Source organism: Zonotrichia albicollis, chromosome 6 (genome assembly GCF_047830755.1).
Source record: "Zonotrichia albicollis isolate bZonAlb1 chromosome 6, bZonAlb1.hap1, whole genome shotgun sequence".
Taxonomy (NCBI): Eukaryota; Metazoa; Chordata; class Aves; order Passeriformes; family Passerellidae; genus Zonotrichia; species Zonotrichia albicollis.
The window spans coordinates 16,428,222-16,448,053 of NC_133824.1; the positions used below are offsets into that span (position 1 = coordinate 16,428,222).

Below are 19,832 nucleotides of genomic sequence, written 5' to 3' on the forward strand. Positions count from 1 at the left end.
AAATATTTGCAGCTGATCGCAGGAGCTGACTGCAACCGTGGTGATCATAAGCACACACCTGTGCAATTTTCCTCCTCGCTGTTCGCAGGTTATGCCACAGAGCAGTCACTGCTCCCAGCCGTGCCTGTTCTTCCTGGCAGCTGCACTGCCGGGCCAGGAGGCTGGAATGGAGGGGATGTGCTGCCAGGGGAAGCAGCGGCCCAAAGCTGGTCAGTGCCTACCTAATGCCGCCTTCCTAAAGAGTAAAATGTATCAAGAGGGGAAAAAAAAGGAAAAACTAGATCTGAGTGTATGCTGGAAAAGGAAAGAAAAAAGTAATGCTCTGTCTTCAAAAATCATCATAATTTCATTTGCTTTTAAAAACACTTGGATACTCCTACTGAATGGTATTTGCAAGGCATTGATGCAAAGAAGAGAGACATCACATAAAACCGCATTTTCTTGTGTGAAGAAGTCAAGAGGGACGTTACTCTTCAAAAAATGAAAAAAAACCCCATACAATAAATATCAAGCGTCTCTCCCAGGGAAGGACCTCAGAGACGCGGGCCGCTGCTCCGTCCCCAGAACGCTCCTGTGCCTCAGAGCACGGCTCGGTTTTGCTCTTATTTTCCAATTCTTTAACGAGCGAAATCATTATTACTCGCTCCCCTCCGTTATTACTGGATGAAGTTCATTACTCATTTGTTTCATAACGAAACAGCCCCTCAAAGGCTCACACCACGGCCCACACCCCTCACCCCGCGCCCGTCAGGCGGCCCCGCCCTGGCCCCGCCCCGCGGTGACGCACGGCGGCGGCGGCGCGGTCACGTGCAGCGGAGGCAGGCCCGGCCCGCCGCACTCGGAGCCGCCGCCATGCCGCTGCCGCCGCTGCCCGTCCGCCCCCGCCTCGGGCGGGCCCCGCTCCTGCCGCTGCTCCTGCTGCTCCTGCTGGTGGGCCCGGCGCGGCCCATCTCCTTCCAGCTGCCGGGCAAGGCGCGGAAGTGCCTGCGGGAGGAGATCCACCGCGACACGCTGGTCACGGGCGAGTACGAGATCAGCGCCCCGCCGGGCTCCTCCAGCGGACCCTCCGCCAACCTCAAGGTGCGGCCCCGGCCGGCCGGGGGCGCGGGGGTGGCCGGGGCGGGCGGCGCGGCCCCGCCTCCCCTCGCCGGCCGTGCGGGGCGGGGATGGATGGATGGATGGAAGGAAGGAAGGAAGGGGTGACGTGTTCCACGCGTGACACCGGCCCACGCGTGAGCCGACAGCCGCCCGGCCCCGGCCTGCACCGCGCCGCGCCGCGGGACTCGCCCGGTGCGAGGGGCCACCAGCCTGCCCAGGAGCCCCGGGTGCTGGGCAGCGAGGGACCAGGGCGGCGTTTTAGCCTGAGCCAAACAGGAGCTTTTTCTCCCCAAAGATGGGGCTGCAGCGGCCCGTCCCGCAGTCTGCCATTTAATCCGCACAGATGCAGATTATCCAGAGCCTGGCGAGATGGGCCGCTGCGATAAAGCTGTAGCCGGGCTGCTGGCACCGTGTGAGCAGGAAAGAGTTCTGGTGACGTGGCTTTCCCAGGGTTCCCTCCATGCGGAGGGCCTGGCACAGCGGGATCCTGGCACAGTGCAGTGGGCGCTGGGAACATTTTGCTGTACCGGATTCTGGTACCCAAAATGGCTATTCTCATCTTGCTGTGTCGTGGCTTGCAAGGATTTTAGGTAGGCAGATATTTGCTGCAGGGAAGAAAATGATCCTGAAGGATCTTCATGAATTCAGAATTGGCAGAATATTCACGACACATGTGTGACATGCTGCTATAAAACTTCAACAGCTTCACTTTAATTCAACAAATTCACTTAAATTCTGCCCACAGTCTGCCTTTCCTAGGCTTTTTTCAAAATTCTAGCCTAGCTGAATAAGGTCTGTTGCTACATAGTCAGTTCATTACAAGCTTTCTGCCCCCTTTTTTATTTCTGTCTGCATTCCCAAAGGTTTCAATACTAAGCACAGAAACAGAGACAGAATGGTCTGCTCAGGAGTTTCTGAAGTTGGTGTTCTTGAGTATTTCAGAGCTCCTGAAACCAGGTTGCCTTTCCAGCATCTCCCTACCAATGCCTGAAGGCCCTGGTATTATTGACAGTTGTACTTGCTTATGGCAAGGGAAGGCTTCTTCTGGAGTCTTACTTTTTAAAAAATCATGTTGTTCTGTTCTTGCCTCATTTGTTAGAGGAAGCTCATCTGTGTATAGGCAGGGCCAAGCAGCATTAAGGGTTTAAAATATGGATGTGCCTGGTAAGGCACATGTATTTGAGACAGAGAGCCCGTGTTCTCACCTGTCTCTTAGTGCTTGGTAACCAACCCTCCTTGTTCTCAGGTTCCCCACTCTTAGGTCAGTTGACCCCAAGGTCTCTTCTAAAACTCAATTTTATGACACAGAACTTATCTAGGAAGGTGATGGTGAACCAATGTATCCCATGTTTGATAGTTGGCTTTGCTGATGAAGTTACTATCCGGGTGGTGCTACTTAGAGAAGTTCTTTTTTGTTCAAACCATAAAGTGAAATAGTTTGAAAAGCTACAAAGGAGAAAAAATAATGAATGCAGTTCTTGCTTTCCTTTTTATTGTTCAGGTATGCTGTGTCTTCCCAGTATGCTGGGCTTGTTCTGAGTGCTGAAACCTCTCTGCTAGTGCCTGCTTTCTCTGTGGTCTGTGCGGGAAGGGTCAGTTGAGGGCATGATGCCTGCAGGTACTCTCTGGTCTGCTCTGGCCCCTTGGATTGGGCCAGCGAGCAGAGGAGGCTGCCCGGTAGCGGTGTCCCGGCTCAGCTGGGTTCGTGCCGGTGAGCGGGGATCTGTGTGTGTGTGCGTGCTGGCCCAGCGCTGACAGTGCCCCTCTGTTGTGGGGAGCCCGCGGCGCTGCCAGCTGCGGGGGGCGTGGGGCGCTGCCTGGCAGCCGCTGCCTCTGCCCCATTGTGCAGCCCGACCCTATCGCGCTGTGTGTCAAGGGCAAACAATGCCCTGTCTGTAGGGGATTGCCTTACCGTAAATAACGTTAGAATAGCATGAAAAATTCCTTTCAGGTCGACTCCCCCACAAGCGTTCTGGCCGGGCTATTAGCGGCTTCTCCCGCCCTCGCACCCCGGCTGAATGGGCAGTGTGTGTGGCTGATTTGGGTAATGCTATTCAGTTTTGATGGAAGCGGATAGCAGAGCCTTTACTGTCCACAATGCTGTTCACGAGCTGCAAAGGGCAAAAGTGGATCAGGCTGCATAAAGATTAGCTCTGGTGCCTACAAAGGCATACGAAAATAGTGCTCAAAATAATAGGGGCATCTGAGAGCTAAGTTGTTCTAACTTGTTTTTGTGATGGAGAACCTGGTGTACAGAATGTGTGATGTCATGCTGATGAGGCATCTTGGTTAATTATGACCCCTGCACTAAAACAGCATGCCATGTTGTGAAACATACACAGTCCTTTACTGCAGAACGGCCTGCTCACTTGGGCCCAGTGCCTCCCAGTGCCTCCCAATGCCTGGTGCCTTTTAGACAGGAGGTAGCTGGTGGCTTGTGGGAAGGGGATGGCAGCACAGCTGCCTGCACCTGGCTGTGCAGGTGTGCTTTCATCTGCTTGCCACTGGAAAACAGGTACAGCTCTGAGCTACTGCATGGGGAACAGTGCACCTCGTTGTTCTCAGACACTTGACAGCATATGGTGCAGGGGCAGCTACAACAAATCCCTTAACAGGCCATTGTGGGATAATCTGTATATAGAGGAAGCTTGTTCCTAAAGTCTTGCCTGTTGTGGTTTATACCATAAAGTATGGGAGTTTATATAGTTGATTGTTTTTCCTGCCTAGTGCAGGAGCTCTCATCCATGGGTAGGTCCACACTTGTTTCAAATCCAGTGCCAGAGAGTTAATTAAGTGCTCTAATAAGAATAAAGAGTGTTTCTGTAGAATAGTTCTGGGTATATGGCCCTTTTGCATGGCCTTTGTATAAGGAAAAGGCTGGAATAAAAGAGAATGTCTGACTTAGCTTTTCCATGCCACAAATTATTTTATGTACTTTGGTCTTATTATTAAAATTATTCCCAAGCTTTTTACTTTCTTTGTCTCTTAAGAGTTTCAAAGACCCCTAGTAACTTTAGTGTCCATGCTGTTTCAGACAAACCTGTTATAAATTAGCATTGAGGGAAAATGGGAAGCACTCCTGTGGATTGCACACTGTTCGTTTTCATGCAGTGTTGTAACACCTTCCGTTTTTTTCACCCCTCTCCCCAGTCAGTGTTTCAGCTGGATGGAGCCTTTAATTGAGCACAATTATTCTCAAGTTTGCGTCATGAAATTCGTGTCCTTTCTTTTTATACTCTTTGTTGAAGCATTTTTGTAGACCTTGCACAGTTTTTGCCTATTCTTAGTAGTTTTATAGACTTAGTGCAAAGCAGTCATTATTCTGTCTGTGTAGTCTGAATTGTCCTCTGAAGTGGCCACTTTTATGGATCTTGGCACCCAAACCTTGTGTAATTCAGGGCCACACTCATGGTTCGTTTCTAGAGCAACAGATGTACCCTTCTCCATTTCACCTTCTGGGGAATGTGACTCTTGTCCCATAAGTCTTCTCCCTATCTCTGTTGCCATGGGAATTCATGAATTTTGCTTGCAAAATAAAGGCAATGAATGACAGTTTGGTTCAGCTACAATTCTTACATGTAGTATATGGGATTCATAGGAGGAAGATAAATTAGTGGGGTTCAGTTTGGGATTTTTTTGATTCTTTGGGCAATAGATTTTTGGTGGTTTTTTGTTGGGTTTTTTTTTTTTGGGAGGGGAAGTGTTGTTTTTTGGTTGATTGGTGGTTTTTGGATCTAAGAGTCAATAATTACTTCTTAGTCACTCTTTGTCACCTCCTGGTGTGTGGATAAGGAGGGGAGGAATTGATGTAGTCACAAAGAAGGAGGGAAACTGTTGAAAGGAGAAAGCAGCAGATCCGAAGGGAAGGCTAGGATTACTCTTGCTGCACAGGCAGCATGAGCTCACAGCAGCAAAGTACTGTGTTTCTTACCTGCATTTTCCCTTTTACAGATAACTGACTCAGCTGGGCACATCCTGTATGCCAAGGAGGATGCCAGCAAGGGCAAATTTGCCTTCACCACTGAAGACTATGATATGTTTGAGGCCTGCTTTGAGAGCAAGCTTCCTGTGGGTAAGTGAAACGAAATGCTGGCTGTTTCTGGCTTCTGATGAAGTTTGTCTAGCTGTGTGGATTAGGAATATGAGTAAACTGGTCCACAAAGCACTTTTTGACTTTTAAAGCTGATTTTCAGGAGATTGTGGCCAATCTCACTGCAGAACATTGCTCTGTGTGTTGCATTTGAAGTAATCCCCTGTGGTTGTTGTGTAGAGCACTTGGGTTTCCTCTGAAAGGGGAATTGGGCAATTCTCCTGCCGAGGTCACCACAGTTGCAGTGAGTGGCAGTACCAGTGAGCAAAACACGCTTCTTTTGCCAGTTCATGCTTCTGCCTGTCTTGCAGTTGAGCCAGGGCAGAGCTGGGTGCTATCATCTCCAGGACCTATCTTTCACCCCAGCAGACCATTTCTTCCCCTTTTGTTAGAATGTGATCTATGCACAATGTGTTCTTGGTAGCTATCCTGCTACCAGGTTGACAACTGTTTAATGAGGTTGGATTTGTGTGTATAGGGAATGTGTCCTTGATTTGCCCTCACAACTGCTCTTTAAGTGGTCAGTAAAGGGAATGGGAAATGAACAGGGACGTCAGCTTTGCATTTGGCTGCCAGCATGGTTGCCTAACGGGGGCTGAGGCCTGTTTCCTGTGAGTGTGACGCATGTATTGCCTGAGCTCAGCTTCAGGGCAAACCTGCTGAAAGTGGCCAACGTGTGGGCAAAAGTCTCATCAGTGGTGCTGTGAGTGCATGCAAGTTTGGAGGTGCTCCATATTTTCATGGTTACTGTCAGAGTTCTGCTCCTTGGGCCTGGTTTTTCTTAGGTCTTATCCTAAAAGATCCCAGAGCGTTTCACAGAGCTTTCACTAGCAGCATTCCTCAAATCAGTAGAAAGGCAGCTGCTGTTTTGCTATTTCTGCTCCATATATAAGATGTAAGTAGTTTGCAAGCTGAAGAGAACTTTACAGAAAGAGAAGGCTATATTCTTTGCTGGGATTGGGAGGGATCTGGCTTGTAACACCTCTTCTATGGTATTTTACAGATAAAATAGTGATTCAAAATGCTCAGGATTGTTTTTATTTTACTCCAAAGGTAGGACTTCCAAATGTTCTCTAACACATTGAGACATGCAGGCACTAGTGACTCATCTGGGAGTCACTCATGCTATTTACTTTCCAACACCTGGGTATTTGAGAAGTCTCCAGACAGTCCTGCAGACCTTTTCATAGCTTCCATGTGATCACACACTGAAGTGGGAAAGGTTTCTTTCTTTAGCTGTGTCTAGACTCTTAGTTCGGTGCTTTTGAGTAGAGATTTCTTGCCTAGACCAAGCCCCTTACAACTGTTTTGATTGTAGCAAATGTTTGATCCCTGACTCCCTTGTTGCAAGTTTGTTTTAAAGCTTTCAGTATGGTTGAGGAGTAAGTATTTCTAAATGCAGTTTCTGCCTTGATGACCTGTGGGACACTGAGCTGCCACATTATAGAGCTCCTCAACTGAGCAACTGGATCCTCTTCTGGAGGCTTTTTTTTTTGGATCCAGGTGCCCCAAATTCCACCTGGAGTGTCTCCAGACCTCCCATGTCTGTGCTGGAAGTCAAGGAAGTATTAAAGTAAAGGACATGACACTGTGAGGCTTGATCATCTGCAGGACTTGGTGAAGGTACTTGGAAAGAAGTGACCACGTCACAAGGAAGTACCTTGTTTCCTCTGTAAGGTCAGCATGGGAGTGGGGGCACTTAGCAAGTCTGTTTAATTCCCATGTTTCTCTTTAAAGATTAGGGTCTTTTTCCCAGTCTCATCAAGTAAGTAATCAGGACTTAGGGCAGCAGCCAAGGAGGATGTTTGTGAAGTATTGAAAGAGACAAACTGTTGGTAGAGGAAACCTAGAGCAGTTGGATCTTAAGGGTCCAAGCAACTGGGATTTCTCAATCCCTAACCGCAGAAATGAGGAAGAGGAAGTGAGAAAGAGATCCTATTTCAAGGGTTCACCTTATCAGAGTGGAGGAGTTCTTAGGGTGCTTCTTGGAGCTGTGGGTATTTGCATGATGGGCTTTTTACCCTCTTCCAAGCAGTATAGTCCTGTCTTCCTGACCAGTGCTCTGCTCCCTGGCACATTTACTCTCCCATGACATGCTGATCTCAGGTGAACAGCCTGGCCTCACTGCATTCTCCCTTTAGGGCTCTTCTGTGTGCTAATCTTTAGCTGTATGCTCCCTCTGTAATCCTTCTCTTTCCAAACTTTAAGAGTGTTAGGACTCATTTTTTCTGGAATTCCTGTGGGAAAACTTTTTGATATTCAGTTCAACCATCCTGCTTTTCCACTGACTTTGCAAATTAAGAGCTCCCCTAATTTCCCAGGAAACAGTTCAGTGCTCATGTGAGATGACGTCTTGAAGACTTGAGGAGTGTAGGTATCAGGAATGCAGGCATCAGTTTAGTTCATGATCTCTGAATCTTGACTGTTTTCCTCTTTGCTGCTGATGCAGCTTGCTCTGGTGAGCCTTGGCTGCCGCAGAAGCAAGGGGTTGCTGAGGATTTGATGACTGTGAAGGGAGCTGCCTCGAGCTTAGTAAACTTACAGGAGAGTAGCTTGAGTTTTTCCCTGCCAGTCCCTGACAATGTCAGCCTCTTGCAAAATGTCTGCTCTCCATCCCTTTGCACCTGGCAGCTTTAAGGTTTCTGGTTTCTTACTTCTTCTTGACAGCTCTCCCTTCTAGTCTAAGAAATTAATTCTTCTAGCTCTGTTCTTCTGTTCACTGGTCTTCTAATCTTTCTCATCTCTTCCTGCAAACTTCAGCTCTCAAATCAAGTTGTTATAATTTGAGCACCACTAAAAAAACCTCTCACTGAACTGTGTGCTGTGAGTTTTTTTCTACAGCTACTGTTGTCTGTCCTCCCTGCCTGTCTCCATGTGTGCCAGTAACGTGTGTGGCATAAGCAGTCAAAACTTGTGGTTGGGGAAAGGAGTGCAGGGGGTTGTATACAGCCTGTCTGTTAAAGAACAGTGCTGGGACTTGAGGGGTTTCTTACAGTAACCAGTCTTTTATAAGGAAACAACAAAATCCCATCCTAATCATAATTTATCTGTTGGGCTCTTATTAGTGCATTCCCATAAAGAAACTTAGGAAGAGGTTTGGTAGCTGATAATCCATTTTATCAGTGGATTATTCATTGTCCTGCTAGCAGTAGAAGGTGATTCTACTCTGGTGTTGAAGAACTGTTCAGTGAGTGGGTAGAAAAAAAAATTGGGGATGTTGTATCAAAGGTCTGGAATATCTTGCTAGCTCCAACTAGCTGGAGTGACCCAGCATAGCCTGTACATTGAATTTGTTTGTGGACTGATGAATGCCCACCTGGCAGCCTTCTGAGACAACATGTGAGTATTGGACATGCTCCTGGATAGAGACTCTGAAATTCATAGTTTAAGTAAATTCAGACGTTGTGTTTTGCTGGCAGCCAGTTGAGGACAGCTGTGTGTCCCAACATGCTGGGATTTGGAAATGTGTAACATACAGACGTATTTTCTTGGTGGGTGGTAGAGAATGATACTCAGATAAGCTGATGTGCAGCATTTTTGAGAGTATCTGATATGACTGTCTTATAATTTTTTTCCCCTCTTGTGCATGTTCTCAGATGTGACAGTTTGTAGCAGTTGAAAGAAGCTATAAGCCACAGGTTTCCCTAGCCTGGGGGTATCAGCCTTGAAAGATAGCTGCTCTGCTGGTGACTGCAGCCTTATGTGCTGTTAGTGTGGCTGCAGCTGGCAGCTCTCTGGGCAGTGTTTTCACAGCTTCAGAAGCCTCTTGCTCTCTCAGGGCTTGCATTAGCAGTGTGGTTCTTGGTTATCTGAGATGGTTGGTGAAGGGATTGCCTTGGCTTCTGCAGATACTCCAGTATGTAATGCCTCATAGGCCATGTTCCTCAGTTGGAGCAGTTTATCAGTTGCTCCTTTGAATGCCATTTACAGCCCCAGTAACCTTGACAAGTTGCTTGTTCACTTCCTGTGAACGTGGGCCTCCCAGTTGAATATTTGTCCCTCCGGTGACTTGTCTTTCACTAGGCTGTCTCATAGCAGCTGGTGCTCATGTTCTAATCCTCTGCAGTTTTTACAGTGATTTGCATCTTGTAGGCACTCAGTGCATTTGGTTACAGCTTGTTCTCATTATATTTGGGAGGCTCTCCTTCAGCCAGGATTTATTATGAAGTCTCTGTATTTTTAGGCTGGACTGTGCTGCCTCCGCAGTTAGCTGCAGACATGGAGGGAGGGGAGGGGTTTGAGTTCTTCCTCACTGGTGGGAAGAGCTGGTGATTTCCTGGCAGGCTGACTGTTTCACACAAGGAATCCTTTCATTATGCTTCCAGGAACAGGGAGGATGCCGGACCAGCTCGTGACTCTGGATATGAAGCATGGCGTTGAAGCAAAGAACTACGAGGAGGTATGTCCCCTGGCTGCCTGCACTGCAGGCTTCCCTTTCCCAGCACTCACGTGATGCTTTTGTAGATCTGGGCTTGTGATGGGAAGCTGTTTTCCCAGTGGTGATAAAGGCCTGTCTGCAAACTACAATTGCAGTGAAGCTTTGTCTGTTACAGAAGAAAAAGAAAAAAAAGACAAACATCAACTAGAATTGATTCTGTACTCTGGGAACTGGAGCCTAATGTGTGAATTTCTTCACTAGGATAGCATGAGCCAGCTTCTGGGCATAGGTATTTAGAGGCAACAAGACACTGAGAGGTGAAGTTTCCCCAGCCCCTGCAGCAGAGGTCGTGTGAGTTTAATATCAGACCCTCTCTTGAAGATCAAGTTTCAATGTCACTATTCTTACCTTCCTGCCCGTAAGATGTACTGGCTCAGCAGGCCTGAAAGTGGCTCTTGTGTGTTTCTAAGAACTGGCAGTGTATCAGTGTAAAGGTGCTTGGCAGAGTAGTAGCTGCTGTGAAATGGGTATTTGGTTTGAAGGTTGACATTGGAAATAGGCATGAAAGCCTCAACATTTCCATCTTAGGAGGACATGGCTTGCTTAGGCCCAAGAGCTGGCTGTAGGGTAGCAGTTATTTTGTGACTGAGACAGTCCTGACTGGTTTGGATGCTGAATTTTTATGGCAGCTATCATGCTTTTGGCTCACTAGAATTTGGAATCAGTCACCCCCCAGTACAGAGCCTATGCCTGAGAAAATGAGAATTATTGATGGAGAAAGAGTCCCACAGATGATTGCTTTGTCCGCTCTGCATAAGGGCATGGGAGATGCCATAGAGGGGAGAGTGAGTAGCAGAGGAGGCTGTGCATGGTTCCAAATAGAAAATTAACAAAAATCTGAGATGGTAATGCTGCTGTTTTTATATCCTTTCAAACTTTGGGCTGTCTGGTCTTGTGTGGTTTAAGTTGGCTGGAAGCACTTCCTATGTGGACTGTAAGGAGGTGCTTGGGGTCAGGGAAGAGCAAAGCAATCATAGCTTAAGTCAGTCAGGAGCACATCCTACATGGAGAGTAAAAAATGTGCTGGGGGTCAGGGAAGAATGGAGCACTCACAGGGCCAGCTGTTTGTCAACCTGCTACTGAGGGATTGCAAGATGTTGAAATTTTATGGGGTGAATCCCTGAGAGCATAGCTGGGAGGATTATGTTTGCTGTATTTACAAAATCCCTTTAAATACCACCCCACAGCATACTCTGGAGTTACTTTACTGTAGTGCTACCAGAAGCACCATTGCTGTGCAGAAAGGTTCTCTTATGCTTGTGTATCTACATACTCACTGGCTGTACTGATAAAACTGTCTGGGAATAAATCTCTTATGCTCATTGAGGGAAAAGGTCCATGGACAAATACAAGAAAAGAAGAATTCAGACTTGCAGTCCCACTTGATACCAAATGCAGATCTTGGCAGCCCTGGCAATCATCCTTGACTTGTGAGGACCTCTCAAAGTTGTAGACTGTATTGAGCCTTGTTGAACAGATGCCTACAAAGGACTCAAACTGACTTATTATTTGTACAACTGCTATAGATGTTTAACCACACTGCTTTGCAATGTGGTTTTTTTTTTTCACCATCTCTCTTCTCAGTTTGCTGTAGTAGTTGGGAGTTTTGACTTGACAGGTTGCTGTAGGGTCTTAGAGGGCAGGAATGTTGCTTGGGTTTCTCTTGTGGAATTGCAGCCTTTTTGAGCCTTTTGCTTGTGATGTTCATGTGTTGTTGGGTAACAGTGACCTGTTGTACAGCCCTAGTCCTTCTTGTTGAATTGCTGCAAGGAGACTTGATTCAGGCAGTTTAATGAGAGTCACTGATACTGTCCAAGTCTGGCTTCATAAACTTTCATAGATCCAGGCATTGTTGGAGCAAAGCAGCTGGAATAGTGAGCCAGATTAGAGAATCTAACTGCAATGTCATATCTTAATTATCTGGGTTTGGGAGGAATAACTTTATCCATTCAATAAGTAGAAATGAAGATTTATAAAAGTGAAAATACTTCTGGTGGCACTAAGCAGGCTTGATGATCTAGGTTTTTTTCCACATTGACTACTTCTTATCAATTCTTGGCTATAGTGTATCTCTTTCTATTCTAGAAGAGAGTTAGGTTTTGACAAGTCTTTTAGTGACCACTGGGAAGCCCATTGGGGTTGTTATCCTGGTGCTGGTACTCCAGATGTTCTCTCTAGGATGATGATGTTCCACTATTACAGATTAGGTTCCAGGACTGCCTGGGAAGGTTGTGCTTAAGGAAGGACTGGACATGGTACTTAGTGCCATGGCCTAGTTGTCATGGTGGTGTTAGGTCTTAGGTTGGACTTGATCTAACATGTCTTTTCCACTCTAATTGATTCCATGATGCAGGATACACATCTTAGAATAATGCAGGGCTAAAAGTAGCTATTAAATTGTAGCTACACCTATTAAGAGCAGCTGAAGGGGTGCAGATGGAGCAGATAAACCTTGTTTTTTCCCAGTGGAACCCTTGTAGCCTTATGTGAATGAGGAAATGAGGCCTCAAGGAAGATAAGGGAGCTGGTCAGTGCAAGGCAAGCTTGTCAGTACAGCTGCCCAGGACCTTGTGTGTGTTACAGACCTGCTGCTCTAGCAGTGTCAGCAGAGTCTGGGCTGTAGGCATGCAAACTCTGGTGCTAGTTTTTCAGCAAAGGTCTCTGCTGGCAGATACATGGCCAGGCTGCAGGGTTTTGTCATTTCAATCTACTGGCTAGAAAGCAGGAGGGGGTTAACTTCTCCTTCCTACCCCTCCTCTCAAACACTCCAAACTGACACTGCTGTGCTGGCAGAGCTATAATATACAGCTTGCCTCAGCATAAAACCCTCAGATGATTGTTTGATGGCTTGCTGCTTGCCAGGATATGTGTCATGTGGAGACCCTTCAGTGGAAGGGCTGATTAGCTAGCACTGGCTTGGTCATGAGCATCTCTTCAGCTCTGGCTCTGATCCCCAGGCAGCTGCATCTGAAGTGGCAGTTTGGGGATACCTTCGTGCTGGGTGCCCTCTTGCCTGCCTGTCAGCATGGATCACTGAGAGATGGCCATCATGCAGCTTGTATCTGAATAATCCTGTGAGGCTGAGACTGGTGCTGAACTGCAGGTGCTTTGAGTGTTTTCTCTAACTCATTTTTCCTCTGCTGCATTACTTGAGGGCACAGCATCCGGCCTTCATGGCAGGGGCCTGTCACTTCTTGGTAATCGTGACAAATTCTATTCAAGAACCGCAGTTACCCAAACCCTGGAGAAGTGTCAGGAATTGCATTTAGCTTCCTTTGAGCGTCCTTGTGTCGCAGGTTTTATGTAACACGTGTATCAGGTTGTAGCCACAGCTCGGACAGAGACACATGTCTACACATTCCACTTGAACAGTTCCTGTTGTGTGCCGTGCTTTCTAATTGAATTTGCGGCAGAGTTTTCGTTTTGGATGCCAAGCGTGTGAGGCGCGGGCCGGGCGCTGTGCGCAGCAGCGCTGTCCCGCCTGGCCCGGCGCTCCGGGGCAAGCGCGTTGTTCCCGACGGGAGCCGGGCCCCGCAGCGGCCCCGCAGCGCCACCCGGCGGCTCGGCGTCCCTGCCAGGAGCCCGGAGGCTCTGTCTGAGGGATAAAACCCCAGCTCTTGTGGGATAATGAAGCCGCTGCTGCTGGGACCGGGCTGCCTGGGCTCTCTGGGGCACTAGCGAAGGGAGTCTCGGTGCTAATGGGCTGAGTGCCTACAGAACTGTATCGAATACATATGTGAGTTAGTCACCTGTATCTCAGTCTGTGACTTACACTCACTGGAGGTTTTGTCATGTGGCAAGAGCTTCTACCCACTCCTCAGAAGCCGACTGTGAATTAGCTAACATGAAGCCGAATAAGGAAGAAGTGTGCTTGCATGCATGCTGTGCTCCTCCATTGTGTAGGAGGAGTAGTAGGAAAGTGTGTTTCAGAAAACAGGTGGGAGAAGTGATAGTGTTTTATGCAATGGTAGTTTCTGGCTCGTAGAGGTATTTCCCGAGGGGAAGGATGCCCCAGATCTGTAGCGCGTGGGGAGGAGTGCTTCAAACTGGCAGTAAAAACCCATGTGGGAGCTTTTGGTTTTGGTTCACTGATTTGACTCTCCTGTTTTCTAGATTGCTAAAGTGGAGAAGTTGAAACCCCTGGAAGTAGAATTGAGACGTTTGGAAGATCTTTCAGAGTCCATCGTTAACGACTTTGCCTATATGAAGAAACGAGAAGAGGAAATGAGGGACACAAATGGTGAGAGACTGTGTGCCCCTGCAGAGGGACAGAATTCTAAAAACCTCATTTCTGTTAAATGTGTTATTAGGGCAGCATTTGGAGATCAGGCAATTATGGTGGTCTCTGCCTGTTCTGTTCCTAGTAAGGGAAACCTGGAGCAGTCACTGAGTCTTGTTGTTCTGCCTCTAGAAATCATTTCTTTCTGTCTCCATTCCTAATGGGAATTACTCTGTTCCATTCAGTGCTGCCCATTAACCACAGCTTCACCTTGTTCCCTCTTATTATCCTTCTTGTTGTTCCCTCTGCTTTTATTCTCAAGTGCTGCTGGTTCTCAGGTGCCCTTGCCTTCATGCTATCTTGCTTTTGCATGGGGGAGGAGAAGAAGTCCTGGGAATTTTACCCAGGACTTGGGTGTATCCTGTGATGCCAAACTCAGGTGCAATGGTTTGTTTTCTGTTTCAGAGTCGACAAACACACGGGTTCTGTACTTCAGCATCTTCTCCATGTGCTGTCTCATCGGCCTGGCCACCTGGCAAGTTTTCTACCTCCGTCGCTTCTTCAAGGCCAAGAAGCTGATTGAGTAAAGGAGCAAATCTTCTTTCCCCTCCTCTCAGACCCAGCTGGACACCGCTGGGACCTAGCCATGGCCTCCTGGAGCCATCTTACAGAGGATACCCACTGACTGGAGCTTTTCTGGAGGAACTTGGACCTTAAAGGGGGAGGGGAGCCTGAACATCGGAGGCAATGGGGGACTTGTGAAATCCTGTTGGATGTTGAGGGTGGGGGAGGTCATGCTGGGTTTGGGTATTCCTGGGGCAGCGATTAAATAAAAAAAAGATGTTTCCATGACAGCTGCAGCAAGTTTTTGCGCTGTCTGTTCTCCTTCTATAATCATGGCTTGATGATGTCTCCCATCTGTCTGTGACTGCAGTGTTACTCAGAACCACCTGACCCCGCTGCGCTCTTTAGGTGGCATGCAGGTCACTCTGGGGCAGACCAGGGCAATTCCCTGTCCTCACCAGCTGGGATCTAAGCCTCGAGCAAATGGAGATGAGTGCAAAGCAATAGGATTCATCATTCCAGCAGGGCCTGAGAATAGAGGGTCATCCAAGGTTTGGTCCCTGTCGTGGACCTCTGTGTTTCTCCCTGTGGGAGCTGGTGTCTTTGTGCTGACAGGTCAGGGCACTTGAGCATATGGTGATTCAGCCTGGAGGAAGGGGAGCCTTCTAAGGCAGGCTTGGAAGTGTATTTGAGCTTGGAAAGAATCCTGCTTTGCTCAAATAACCTATCCAGCCTTGGTCCCACCCTTCCCCCACATGTTTGTCTTGGATTTGCCTCTCTTGTTTTGAAATGGTGCAGCAGCTTTCCTGAAAACCTTGGTCAGGAACAGCCTTTTGTGCAGGAGGCCTTGGTCAGATGACAGTCACAGAGCAGATGGGAGCAGGTCATGCTAGGAAGTTTGCTCTTACATTGAGCAGGAGACTTCTCATCTATCCAGGCAGCTGGCTGAATGTCATTTCGTGAGACCTCAAAGCAGGGTGAGCTGATGCTAACTTGAGGTATGAGGGCCTGTACCCTGCATTGAGGTCCGAGGGTACAGTAGTTCTGTGCAGGGTAGCAGAGGAGTTGGAAGAATGTGGATGAGCTGAAAAAAGGCAGTACAGGGTGGGAATAGGCTAATTCTACATCTGAGGGGGCAGTCTGTACTGTGCCCTCAACAGACCTGTTATTTTCCTGTACAATACTAAATATTAAAAGCCAGCAGCTTCTCACCATTTCTCAGCTGTTCATGTGGCACTATGTTAAAAAAGCCAGGCTGGGAAAAAGCAGGCAGGTTAACTTCCTGTACTTGGTGCAGTTTTTAGGCTGTGATTACAATCCTGTCATCGTCTCTGCATTCCTTCAGAGCAAGTGGTTCAGCAGCACGGCATTCTGGTGTCCTGTGTCTGGATTCTTCTGGGTAGGGATGGGGTTGTCATGGCCCTGGGCCCAGCCTAGCAGTTTCAAAAAAAGCATAGTTTTATAATTTCTCACCTGAGTCTGATCTATTGCTAGGAAGGAAACAGTTGTCCAGGGTGAGGCAGTGGAAAAGAGGATGTAAAGATGATCTCCTGTTGTCTAAATACATTAGTTCTTTGCCGTTTCCCAGTTCCTGGAGTTGTTAATTCCACTGCAAGTACTTTGATTGCTTTTAATTTGTTTGGTTTTTGATAAGGCCATATTAGGATCCTAAGTCCACTCCTTTGCCCTTGTAACCATTTTATCCTTGTATGTTCTTGAAAACTGTTACAGTGCAGAACAGCAGCAGTGCCACAGGACTGAATTACAGAAGTCATTTGAAGGTAGTTTTAGGTCCTACAGTTTGAAGCCTGTAGATCTGTTAAGGTTTTGCTTTTGTTTTTATATAACTTGAAAAGACAGTACAAAAAAGGCTCTTTTCCGGTCTTGTCTGTTTTGATATCCTCTCCCCATCCTTATCTGAGTACAAAGTTACCTTAAAAATGATGGTGAGGCCTTAAGTTCCCCACGTGACTGTTACACTCTCATTGTTCTGGTGTTAATGTTTTGATCTTCACTGTACTGGAGTAGTTACTGGGGAGCAGGTGTGGGGGACTGGTGTGGATTTACCTGTAATGACTGGTTGGGAGACTTTTGTCAGCTTTCTCAAATAAAAATTTTTGGGGAAAAACAACCCACCTCACCTTGTTGCCACGAGTCTTGTCCTCTTTGTGCGTGTTCCTACAGGCTGCTGTTCCCTGAAAGTTGACCTGTTGCAGGAAGTAGCAAGTAAACAGAGTCTCCACAAGCCTTAGGCTTCTCTAGTAACAATTAATTCTAGACTTGGGAATGGTCCACAGGCTTCTCTGTGGCGTGGGACCAGCTCAGCAAGTGAGGTGTCCCAATACAGGTTACCATTTTTTGCCTTTCTCCCTCCCCCCTTCCTAATTATATTGCTCTGTGGGGAGGAATTTTGAGGCTGGTAGTGAAACAAGGGCTGGTGCTCTGGGGTACAAGATCCAATTTTTCACCAGCAGCTCTCATGTAAAATTTTGTTCATTAAGACAAACAGAAGTACTTTCAGTTTTGTACTTTAGAGGAGATTGAAAACTCTTGCAGAGATGAGTTGGTACTATGTGAGTGGCAGATACTGAAGAGGGTGGTTAGGTATTTACTGAAATGCTTCAGATCTCCTCTGCTGGCCCTGCAAGCCTTTTGCTATGCAGTAGCCAAGTGAAATATGCCACATAACAAGACTGGGGACATAAAAATGCTAGATAACTAGTTAGTACTATCAGGGAGGATTTCAGGAAGGGGAATTCCCAGATCCCTCGATAAGGATTAGCCTCTGCAAGTTCTTTCCCCGGATGAATATTTTCAGTATGTGAAATCATACAGCTGCTTGCATGCGGTAGGTTGGTAATGGGTCTTGGTGGTTTTACAGCACTGGGGGTGCAGGGCTGGTGTCTTCGTTCCATTCCACTTCTGGGAAATAGCCTCAAGTTGAGCTGCTGCAGATGCTTGGGTCTGAGCCCATCTTTGTGTGTGACAGATGCATCAGTGGTAAATCCATGATTGCCTGTAGCAAACTGCATCAGACGTTTGCAGCCTCTTCCACCCACTTCTCAATGTGACTAACGATTTAATTATCACAGTACTTAACTCAGCACGTGAGCATTCCCAAGTAAGGTTTATCGTTGTGTGCTCTGCCAGCGTGGGCTGCACCCCGTACAGGGTGCCCACTGCAGCTGCTGTTTGCCTACATGTGGGAGGGGATGAGCATTTTACACACTTGCTCATTTTCTAGAAGCTGCTCAGGTATGTGAGAAGTAACCCAAGTGTACAACATCTGTGTTATCTTCTGACTGGCAGATGAGAGACATTAGACTCAAACTGGTTTGGCAACTGGTTGTCAAGATCATGAGGGGATTCCTGCCCATATATTTTGGCGGGTCCTGAGGCAGAGGTTTGGGAAAGTAGCTTGGCCTCTCTTTACCTCTGTCAATTCATGTGGTATATTTTTGCCTCCCACATCTTTAGTTGTGTCCTTGTCTTGTACTTGTCTTTCAGGTGCCTGAGATGGCCATGATTTTAGTGAAGAAAGTCTCTGGGAAATAAACTCTTTAAGTTGAAGGTGCCTTATTGGGAAAGAGAGACCACAAACCTGAAATGGATAAATCTTTCAGAGAAGAAAAAAAAAGGTTGTGTCTGTTGAAGACTACAGGAGTTCAGTGTTGACAGGTTTTTTCTGCTGCCCCTTATCCACCTAGAAAACTTGTCAGACTTGTGCTTGTTTTTTCTTCCCCCAAATCACTGCATGTGATGGTGTGGTAGCTCGACAGACCAGAGCTAGGTAACCTTTCTCTGAGGAGGTTGGAAAGAGCAGAGGATTTAGAAAAACTGTGAGCTGGCTTTTCTTGGACCTTTCTGTTAACCTGAAACAACTGACCCCAAGCCTTTGCTGTTGCACTAAAGCATTTGTATTTGCTCAGTAATGTTTGTAGAAATCCTATTTTGCTTTGCACTAGAAGGATTGTCAGGAGCTAGAAATTCCTCTGCTCAGCTGTAGCTGAAGTGCTTTAAACTTTCTGCAAAACTGTAGTAACAGATTCCTGTTCTGTTCTTCTATTGCCAGAGGTCCATCACCTCAAACTCAATGCATTAGCATCTGTATTTCAGCTCACTGACACAGCCTACCACGGAGCAGTGATCTCTTGGTGTCCATCCCAGTGATCTTTGCTGTGAGGATCATTGGTTTAGCTCTTGGTTGGAGAAAGCTGCTATCTCCTAAAGGACTAATTTGTTTAGTACTTCAGTTTCTGCAATAAAATGCACATGTTGAATAACTTCCTTTGGAGGCACATAAGCCCCCAAAAAGCAATTACATGACCATGTTCACATTGCTTTCTCACTTCTGTGGTTTCCTGTCACCTAAATTCCTTTCACAACTGGTATTCCTGAGGTAGCTTTCCCCTTAGCTTTTAAATCGATTGCATTATGTGATCTTTGCATAAACTGCACCAAGGTGTTCTGTTGAAACTGTAATGGTAAGAACCTGTTTTTCTTTCGTTATTTGGTGGATGCTGTTCCTACAGCTGCCAATAGATGAGGCAAGCAGAGGAGACAAGGTGCTTGTGTTTTCCTGCTCTGTCCCATGGCAGCTCTGGTCTGACCTGCTGCAGAGTTTTACCCTCTAGCATTTTCTCACCCATAGCAGCTGCTTGGGCTTTTCTTTCCCCCTGTGTACTTTGTTTGGATAATCTTCCTTCACACATAAAGTATTTGCTATCTATATGCAACAGGATTTTCATGGTGTTGTCTCCTTAACTATAATTAACTATGTAGATGCCCTGTCCCTTCTTTCTCAGCATGGGCTGATTTTCCTTGTAATATGTGAGCTGTTATTTCCTTAGTAATATAACCAATGTACTGCCTTGACTCTGAAAACCATGAATGAGATCTTTGAAGTAAGGCAGATGTTTGCTATGGTTTGGTTTAAATGACAGTTTTCCTACCCTTACCCAAATTCATCCTTCAATACTCATTTTGCAAGAGAGAAAATGACACATGGCCCCTTGATGGGGCTTGATGGTCTGATTTCTGTAAATGCTTGAGTGAAAAAATACAGTGTAAAGTCAGGTAGCCTTTCTTCAGTCATATTCCAATAAACCTAAGTGCACAGTGACTGCTACTTATCTGAGGGGCATTTTGCTGTGAGAATTATTGCCTGCTTCTTAAAGGGCAGTAAAGGCAGTGCTGTGGGGTGGCTAAACCTGATTGTAGCTACTACTGTAAGCATTTTGTGGAAGAATTTGTAAGATACTGTAGATAATAATGGTCAAGATGGCACTACTTTTCATATAGGAAAAATGAAGATTGACTTTTTCAATTAGTCTTCTGATTTTCTACAACTGTTCCAAATTCCTTAATCCCATTTTCATGAGATTTTTGTCATGTAGATTTAAAAAAATATATATTACTATTTG

At 46.7% G+C, this 19,832-nt stretch overlaps 1 protein-coding gene across 1 annotated transcript; it reads left to right on the plus strand.

Annotated features, from left to right (window-relative positions):
* The first annotated feature begins 783 nt into the window (after positions 1-783).
* Positions 784-16,549, plus strand: TMED10 (transmembrane p24 trafficking protein 10). The gene is made up of 5 exons (XM_074542611.1): positions 784-1,080; positions 5,050-5,170; positions 9,514-9,587; positions 13,740-13,866; positions 14,311-16,549. The coding sequence occupies exons 1-5, from the start codon at positions 853-855 to the stop codon at positions 14,430-14,432; spliced, it is 672 nt and encodes a 223-aa protein (XP_074398712.1). The 5' UTR covers positions 784-852; the 3' UTR covers positions 14,433-16,549.
* The last annotated feature ends 3,283 nt before the right edge of the window (positions 16,550-19,832 follow it).

Bases quoted from the DNA above. Each gene is read 5' to 3' on its own strand.
- TMED10 (XM_074542611.1), top strand. From the start codon at position 853: ATGCCGCTGCCGCCGCTGCCCGTCCGCCCCCGCCTCGGGCGGGCCCCG. The intron at 1,081-5,049 runs GTGCGGCCCCGG...TCCCTTTTACAG, and splicing joins GACCCTCCGCCAACCTCAAG to ATAACTGACTCAGCTGGGCA. The intron at 13,867-14,310 runs GTGAGAGACTGT...TTTCTGTTTCAG, and splicing joins GGAAATGAGGGACACAAATG to AGTCGACAAACACACGGGTT.